Raw genomic sequence first — 9,834 nt, forward strand, 5'->3', positions numbered from 1 at the left:
GATTAGGTTGAAAGAATGTGATAATAATAGATAATATTAGATATTAGATAATAGATAATAAAGGTGTGTAGGCATGCATACATATATTCACATATATGAATCATGTTTCTGGATATACACATGTGTGTGTATAGATAGGTAGATAAATATGATACAGATACTGATTTATTCAGCTGCATAAGATTACTTCACTCACCCAAAGATCTGTTCTTTGGATCCTCTGCAGCTGTCTGCTATGCATGATTAACCTCTGTTCAGGCATATACAGAAATCTTTTGTCCTAACATACACAAAGCAAATGATTTTGGAAAGCAAGAAAGTTCGATTAAATATGAAAGTCAGTATTAGACTTAGAGGCGTCTGTATTGAACATACAGGAGAATTGTCTTTTTATAACTCTTTCAAGCTCTAAATCGGACTTTCATGTCAAAAATGTCAGACCTATTTTTAGTTGGATCTGACTTGAACTTCACTCTTCCTTTGTAAATTGGTCCTTATTTAGGGAAGTTTTCTAAAGTGTTGTATAGATGTGCAGTGCTACTAGGCAGGGGTGGAGGTGATATTGTTTTTAATATTTCTATTCCCCCCCCCATTGATAGTATTTGTGACAGATTGAGATTTTCCTTTATATAAGAAATTACCAGATGGGTATAACATTTAGTAATTAATTTGTCTAGTACTAAATTGAGGACTTTGGGCAATAGTCATTATGACTAGAGATTGACATTTTGGTATCTAAACCCACTCTAGAGACTGCCCTATAAGTGCAAAGTCTGAGCTCAGGTAGTTAATTTGTTTTCCTAGTTAATGAAGGCCATGCTGCCAGTGAGACCCAGAGCTATCTTCAATATTCATTGCAATAATAGAGAAGATTTCCTTTCATTGACAAATTGCATCACAGGCATGAAACTTCCTTGGGTGATTAAGATTGGAATCACTTCTTAGGCAAGGTGGGGGATGGGGAGAGGAGAAAGAGAGAGAGAGAGAGAGAGAGAGAGAGAGAGAGAGAGAGAGAGAGAGAGAGAGAGAGAGAGAGATCCTCTTTCATCCATGTTTTTCAAATGAAGATTGAATGACCACCACCATTTGTCGACACATAGTGAAGGAAATTCTTAGTCAGGTATGTGCTAGACTAGATGTCTTCTGAGGTCCCTTCCAACTCAAGATTCTGTGATTCTAAATAAGTAAGATTCTAATTAAGTAAAAGTGACTTTTGCTTTGGAGATCTAAACAGAGAATTTTAACTTTAAGTTTCAGACTCAGCTCCCACTCTTCAGAGACCTGTCTGAAAGCTGTTGATAGCCAGAAATTCGCCAGTATTTGCATCTGGTTATGCTATAAAGTTGGAAATGGTCTAAGAGACCTCAGAGATTTACATATTCTCTTTCCCTTGAGAAAGTGAACTCAGCCAAGCTTCTTGCCATGTTGGTTTACCCTGGCATTGATTCTCTCAATAGTCATTTGAAGTGGGTGGCAGTGATGGTGGGTCTTCAATTTTCAAAGTAGAAGCTGAGAGACTTGTCTGTTCTTAGGCAGCAGATCAACAAAAGAGTGAAGCAGTGGAAGCCAGTTCCCTTTTTTGCCCTGTGTCTCCTTACCAGATTCTCAGCCTTCAAAATATTAGTTGTGTTTTTAAACAAGACTTTCTGTGTTCTCCAGCTCTCCTTACCTGTTTAGTTCTGGCTTTTTTTTTCTGGAGGTTCATCTTCCTAGAAAAATTTCAAAATAGCCTTAGGCATTGGCTTAGTCTTTTGACATACAATATCTAAATCCCCTTAATGGGAAATGAAATTTGAGGGCTTAGGACAAGAGAAGCCCCTTTTTGCTTCTTTCTGTAGGAATTAAAGTAAATGTTAACTGCCCTCTTTTTGAACTAGAGATATTCTCTCTCACTCCTGCCAATAATGAGATTCTACTGAATTCAAGGGAGGGAAAGACCCCTACTTTCATATAAAGCATTGGTCCCCTTAGTACCAAGAATAATGTCTATTCTTATGAATATTTCTGGTGCTTTACAAATTTAATTTTTCTACCTTTTAATCTTTCTTCTGTGCTCTACTATCTCTTCTCTGCTTCAACCCATTTTAACCTTTTTCCTCATTTGTGTGCTATTTCTGAGGCAAAAAAAATAGACATACATTCTTTCCTATTGCTCAGACCATCCCAAAGGCTAGTTGAGAAATGGAATATCCTTGTGGGGGTCTTACATTTCACTCTTCTTTTTTCCTTCTCTCTCTTTCTTTGGGCCACACTCTGAGTTCCCCCTCTGGTCAGTATGAGCATCTAAATTAAAATTTGATATTAGATAGATAGATTTCTCAATCTATTTGCTAAGAATTTCATGGTCATTGAGAGTGCTGGCTGAAACTAATGGCTGAAAAAGACAAATACAATCGAGAGGAAATAGAAGGTGATATTTTTTCATTGTTTTACAATAGTTAGATCAAGTCATTACATACAAGTAGAGAATTCAATTCTTAAGGAACAATTATTTCCTCATTTCAAAGAACAACATCTGTTCTCTTCTGTAAACTAGCCAAATTAAGAACACAGGACTATCACAATAAAAACCAGGTTTAGACCTTGAAGGCTCATTAGAATATTGAACTTAGTACATATGCACATGTATGTTGTATGCAAAGGGACATTACATTATTATTTTTTCCAATTAATTTAGAAAAGAAATAGTTAATTGTGTAATTGTGGTTAAACTGGACTATAAGATGCACCTGTGCCAAAAGAGCTCCCATCTTGGCTCTACAGAATGTATTCTATATCTTTGCAAATGAATCTATTTAATCAAATATTAAGTTTTATTCAAATACCAAAAGAAACAGACAGCCAATTGTTTTTCTCCATGATGTTCCTTGTCACGTATCCTTTTTGCATCTCAAGAAAAATAGCCTTTTTTTAGGCCTCAGTCATTTGCATGAAGCCAATTAAAGCACAACAGTGTCATTCTAGGCCTTTACTGCATTTGTACAGGTGAAGACTTATCTACGATGGACAGTTTCTCACCTCTTAACTTTCCTAGGGACATTTAAATGAAAAGACTTTAAAAAAAAAAAAAGAAAAAGGTTCTAGATGTTTGACATTGGAAAGAGAATAAAACTCAGAAGTCTGCCCACAAATATCAAATTGTGAAAGTTTTGCTCAGGAACCCACAGCTGCATGTAGCTGTTAATATTTTTAAATAAGTTAAACTCTGTGCTTTAGAGTAAGTAGAGGTTTTGAGTGTGTTTTTTAATTAATCAAAAAAAGAGGTTTTTTTGTTGTTGTTTTGTTTTGTTTTTAACCCCCTCATGAACCTTGATAAACAAAATTCAAGATTTCCGAAAACTAAGAACTCTGCTGATTAAGAAAGCTTCTGTCCTGGGACAACCACTTGATTGCTTACTAATGCTTTGTGAAACCGTTTGTGCTACATGAGTCCATTTCTTCTTTCTACAGGTATTTTAGGGAGATTATATAACAGAAAATCAGAAAAAAAGGGAGACTATTTTTGAAATGACCATTTTAACTACGATGCTTTTTTGTAAAGTCAGCTCAGTCCATTTACTGAGAACTGCAAATGAACAGTTCCTTGAACCACAAACCAGTACTGGGTTGGTAAAAATGGTGACTTGTACAGCTTCCTCCAGCCCTCCCCACCCCACACTTCCATGCCCATCATTCTTCCATGAGCCTTTTTACTGCCGTTGTTTAGGTAAGGTTATATTGTACTTGGTAAATAGACAACACTCAGATTCTCAGGTTGTTTGAACACTGCTTTAGGTTCAGCTGCACTACACTGTTTCTCTGATCTTTTATGTTCCCGAGCAGATGTCTTTCATTAATTTATGGATTTATCATCTTTTCTTCCCCCCCCCTTTTTTTTTTACACCTGGCAGCTGTCTCAAGTTTCAGCAGTTATTGTCTATTTTGCATTACACATAGAATTGAATGTCATCTGTCTTCACAAAGCTATGGCTGAGAGAATTGAGGCAAAGCCACATGAGCTGCCGGGACAGATCTTGTTTGCGTTCCATCCCCCCCCACCCCCCTTTACCTCCTTAATATTTATTTGTGCTCATTTTCTTTCCTGGCCTTGAATGGAGCTTAGCTCGTGTTCGGTACAGCTGTATGTTTACTGAATCTATTCCATCATGACTCATTGTGCGTGTGTAAGTATCCTGGAAACAGCCAGTGCTTTCTTGGAAGAACACTTGCTTTTCAACACAAGCACTTAAAAGGGAAATTAACCAATTGGTCAGTTCAATTTTATTTTATTTTTTTAAAAAAACCATGGATTATCCCACTGTGGGTTTTTAAATGTTTCATTAGCTATTTTTAATAGGTTATTAGAAACACATCTTTCATGGCAGTTTAATCCCAATAACACGATGAGTGAGAGATAAAGATTTATTCTAGGCCAGATTTCAACTGAACAATTCCAAGTATTGCTAGCAGGAAACATTTTTAACCAAAAGTTGACTTTGAGAGACTGAAACATGGTATGCCTTTTAATGAAAGATCTAGTTCCTATAGTGGGATCAGAATAACAAAAAAAAATTTTTTTTTTTGGAATTCAACTATAAAGAGGATCAAAATGCTTTTAACCCCCCATAACTGACTTACAAAAATATATTAACTCACTTGATTCACACAGCATAATGTTGCTAAATCTAAATCTAATCTAAATTAAATAATTTGGGATACCCCTTCTCACCCCCACTACCATGTCGAATGTGTAGGGTTGATTTTGGATAGTTTTATGAAAGTAAAGGATATAGGGATCTGAGGTCTATATCCATCCAAGTTTTGACTTGCCTAAAACTCTTATCACTAAGCAATAGGTGACAGCTTGCAACTGTTATTTCACTTACCCATTTTGACAGATGGCACTGAAGAGAGTGCAGTACTCTTTTAGGTCTCTCTATCAGTCTAATGGAGGTAGCCATTGAGGTTCTCTCAGCTCTTTTCCTTGGCACAAGAAGTATGTCAGCCATAAATTATCTCCTTTGTAATCATTAAGTATCTCAAACAAAACACAAGTTTAGGCTGCTTTTTCAAATTACTGACACAAAATTAAGCGTTTGGGGGTTTTGTTTTGTTTTTAGCCTATGGGCCAGGAAATCTCAGTATTTTTATTTTCTATGTAAAATTTCTACTTATATAAAATTAAATATATCCATTTAAAAAACATCAACATAGGATAGCTAAGGCAATGTTAAATCATTTAATTTCTCAAAATATGCTGTTAAATATCCACTTATAAATAGTTGAGAATTCCATAATGTTAATTTGATTAGATTTCCTTGGTTAGTTGCTGTAATTAGAAAGTTTTAAAAATTTCCTCCCAAGATGGGTAGTATTGTAAGTTTAGTGAAGGTCATTAGAATAGGCGTTCCCTGCTCCAGAATATGAAGGAACTGACTTGACCTTTTTTCCCACAAGATGTGAAATTTTGGTTGAGTACTAGGGTAAAGTTGCGTGTGTGGGCTTTTTATTTTTTGTTTTTCTGGGATTTTTTCCCCCTAGACTTTTCCTTTTAGAGACAATCCTTAGAGAAGCTTCTAGGAAGGACCCTTAATTGACCTTGTGGGGGACCACATTGATTTTCTCCACGTGCATCTTCATTTCTGATAAATTATAAAGCCATTAATTTGCTGAGGAAATGGCAGGGCCAGCCTGCGGCACAGATGTGACCAAAGCCATCCTAACACAGAGCTCGCTGAAGAGTGCCAAGAATCTGGGGGAGACTCAGGAAGCCTAGATTGTTATGGTTAGCCTCACATTCTCTTGGGAACTGTTTTAGTTGCTGCTGTTTATGGATCTAAAAGGTAATGATGTTTCCAGATAAATAGGCCGCCTTATTTAGGGTAAATGGCCACTTATTGATCTGCTCACCCACATGTATTGATTTGTTAGCCCCCAATACTCTGTCTGTCTCAGAGGAGTTAACCGCGACAGATAGGGAATGACAAGGGTTTTGTTGTTGTTTGGTAGGTTGGTTAGCTTGTTTGTTCTCCTTTTAAAATAAGTACTGAACTTCTATATTATTACTTTTTCCTTCCTTCTATGCCAATGCCTCCCTCCCCTCTGAGTTTTGACTGTCCTCAAAAAAGTGAGCAGTTAAAGACCATTCAATAATATGATAGGAACAAAGTGACTTGAAATACTTAATTAGATTAGTATTAAAAGGCAAAATGTTCAAAATAAAGCATTTTATGTTTTTTGTGCACATTAATAATTTCACTATGAACTCCATAGCCTGGAGAGGAAAAAAAGAGAATTATAATTACTAAAAAAGGAGGAAAAAAAAATCTTGGGATAAGAGTTTGTACAGCACATGTGGGTCCATTTGTCTCCGTAGCAACAAGTGAACATACATCTAGCACAAAAAAAACCTGAAAATGGAATAGATTTGTTTTTGCCAAGCAAAAAGACAACATTCCACATTTAAGTTCTTTATATTTAGTGATTTTATATAGGCAATAATTATCTTGAGCAAAACAGCAAATCAATGATGGATGAGATGCCCTGTGCTTGGTACTTGCCTACCATTTCTAGATCAAAGGTATCTCTGGGTAATGGTAGTTGTTGTTATTGCTTGCTGAGACGTTTTCCTTGACTACTTGAATCCTACATGCAAGAAGGACTGTCACCTAATCACTTGAAAAAAGCAAAGCTCATGTTCTTTTATACTCGTTATCCCAGCTCCAACATGTTGAAGACCTACTTCTCAGATGTGAAGGTACGCACAATTTTTTAAATCTTCATTCAAGTCCCCTGTCCCATCACCCCCACCCCCACCCCATCCCTTTGCTTTGTAGTCACCTATCTATGAATGTGGTGGTACTTTTTCACCCCTTGAAAGTTAATTGAGATGAATGTGGAATAAGTTCATTTAAAAAAGCCACCTGTGTTGTAATGGAATAGAATGTCCTTGTCCTTCTGTGCAGAGGTGTGCCAGGCAGGGGTGGACCTTGTGTTCTACGACAGAGGGTCTGTTGTCAAGAAGTGAAATAAGTTTGCAGTGCCATTTGGGAGATTCAGCCTCTGTTTTAGTTTTTTGGGTTGTTTTTTTTAATTATATATTTAAATACGTTCTCAGAGGAAATTTCAGCTGGTAATCTATGATGTGCTGTAGAGAATATTTCCCCCCTCAGCAACTGTAAAGTGTTTCTAATTGTTTTCATTTCTGTTGGTTTTCCCCATATTTGTGCTTATGTAAGCAAACTCTAGCATCTTTTTTCCCCCTGTCAGAAAGGAACCGTACATTGAAATTCTCTGAGCAGTAGCTGCTTAAAAACAAAAGTGATGATTGTCTCTTATTTACAACTTAATTTGTTGTTGATGTCGAGTACACTGAGCATAAGGAGCATGAATAAAGTGACAGATCCAGGACACATTATTCAAATGAGGATATGAAAGCTGTCTGCATACAGCTGCAGCCTCCCTCATTCTACAGAATATTAGGGCCCTCCTGGTTCTCTCTGTGTGTATGGGGGGGGGGCACGAGCATGTGTGTGTTAGAGTGTGTGTGTGTGTGTGTTAAGTAATTGTTTGCATCAACTTGATGTTGTGTTAATCATCTGTAACTTTTTAAAACATAGATTGGGTTTTGATGATGATAATGGCACACATGCTATCATTATCCAAGTAACTTGATAAACATTACATTAGCTTAGAATAGTTTGTTAGGGCTGTTCTTTTTTCTTTCAGTCCACCCCCCTTCCACCCCCCCACCCCCACTGATGTGTACAGATCCTCATTTTCCCCATCAAGAACTCCATGAATTGCCAAAATGTACCGCTCTCTGCCTGGGCCCTCCCCCCTCCTCCACCAAGTTGTTTTGAAACTTGGTGCCCAAGTTATTTTTCTGGCCCTGGTTTTTTGGGGCCAAACTCATTTCAGCTTCCTTCACTGCTGTCAATTTCTAAGAAGTTCTGTTTTTCCTTCTGTTTGCTTTTCAAATGTGTATCAACTTAAGCCTTTTATTTTCCCCTTTCCCTGGCGGTCCTCTTTTCAGTTGAAGTCAACGGGTTTCTCCCCATTCAGTGCTGCCCACTGGGCAGGATGGGGAGGGTGCTCACTTACCTCAATGACTGGTCAAGAATCATTAAGCACGAACATGCACACACACACACACACACACACACACACACACAGACTGGGAGTCCTCAGCGGGCCAAGAAAGGGGCTTGGGCTCCGAGTGCTTCCACCTGGAATAGAAAAATCTGAGGAAGCTTGTCAAACGGCTGTGCACCAGCAAGCCAAGGGAGCCAAGTGTGGCATTGGCAGCATCTCCCCCCTGGGAATCAGGAGAACCTTTTGTGGCCTCTTCCCATCACTAGGGCTAGATTGTCCACAGTCAGTCTCAATGGGGATGGGGGAAAAGGTGGAGTGGAAAAAGGGGGAGCGAGTGTGTGTGTGTGCATGTATGTTTGTGTGTCTGAGTGTGCAGGTGTGTTCCTGTGCAAGTGTTGGATGGATGGTTGACTGCCCCCTAGTCTTTTGCCCATGTTGCTCCCTTCGTTCTTCTGAGTGCAGTGTTGTGATATAATAATGACAATACCTTATATTATTTATATAGCACCTTTCATCCCGAAGGATCCCAAAGCGCTTTACAAACTGCATACATAGGGATTACTCACGTACCACTGAAATGCAGCCACCTGGAGGGTGGAAAGCGGCAGCCATTTTGAGCCAGCAACACTACACAACAGTAGATGTAAATATTAGAAACATTCATGTTTTCTTGGGGGCTTGGGGTGGGGGAATTTGTTGTTCTGTAGCTTTATAAATACTTATGTATATAACTGATAAAAACTTTCCCTCAGTATACCTGTGTTCATTCAGCCTTGCAAATAGCCACTAGCATTGGGTAAACGGATTTAACTCCTGGATGGTTTGTTGGGTTTTTTTTTAAATCCCACTCCAGGCAATTTCTGTACCTCTTCTGAAGAGGGAGAGAGAATTATATATTACTATAGTTTACTCATCCTTACTCATTTCAATAGAAGGGAAGTAGTGGAACAGATAACTCAAAATAATGATCATTCAATGATTATATTTTATTTTGGATTGCATCATATGATTTTCAAAATTATCCTGATTGTTTTATATCAATATTAAGATTATTTTCTATTTTCCTGAACAAAACACTAATGATAGGTGGAGGAAATTCCTGGTAAGGTGATCCAGAAGCTTCCTAAATAGGAGAAAAGAACCAATCTGGGATTTAAAAAAATTCGGGGATGATCCATAAATTGGATAATCTTCATATCATTAATTGAGTTTTGATTCTGTACAGGTGTGCATATCTGTGTGTCTATATATGTATGTCTTTCTCTGTGCTTATATACAAATATCTATTTAAGTATACATAACAGTCTTTCTATTCTATATTTTGCATACATACATAGGCACATACACCAGACTGGTAAGTTTATGCACATATTTGCAAGGTTGGGATAGATAAGATATTTAGCAATAAATGAACTAATTGAAAATCCAAAGATTTTATTTAGTTCAGCATTCTGGAAGTTACCAGAGAGCACAGAGTTCTCCTGGAAATTAATGAAGGGTCCTCAGCTCATCTAAGGGACCTTTCATATATATATATATATATATATATATATATATATATATATATATATATATATATACATATATATATATAGACACACACACACAATTTCCAAATATAAAATCAGTTCATTCAACTTTCAGGTATTAATTTGGCAAATAAAACATAGGAAAAGGAATAATATATGACAATATATTTTAAAAGTATTTTCCTTCCACTAATATAAATAAAATATCTTAGTGGTATGTGGGAACACTAAC

At 37.1% G+C, this 9,834-nt stretch overlaps 1 protein-coding gene across 7 annotated transcripts in view; it reads left to right on the plus strand.

Annotated features, from left to right (window-relative positions):
• Window positions 1–9,834, plus strand: part of PROX1 (prospero homeobox 1) — a 61,951-nt gene that overhangs the window by 14,298 nt on the left and 37,819 nt on the right. For 5 of the 7 annotated variants that reach the window (XM_074222650.1, XM_074222651.1, XM_074222648.1 and 2 more), the window contains 2 exons: window positions 6,629–6,736; window positions 8,579–8,716. In XM_074222650.1, coding sequence (XP_074078751.1) covers window positions 6,629–6,736; window positions 8,579–8,716 — 246 coding nt within the window. The remainder of the gene's footprint in view (window positions 1–6,628; window positions 6,737–8,578; window positions 8,717–9,834) is intronic. The other 2 variants (XM_074222653.1, XM_074222654.1) reach the window with 1 other exon arrangement.

This window comes from Macrotis lagotis, chromosome 2 (assembly GCF_037893015.1).
Source record: "Macrotis lagotis isolate mMagLag1 chromosome 2, bilby.v1.9.chrom.fasta, whole genome shotgun sequence".
Taxonomy (NCBI): Eukaryota; Metazoa; Chordata; class Mammalia; order Peramelemorphia; family Peramelidae; genus Macrotis; species Macrotis lagotis.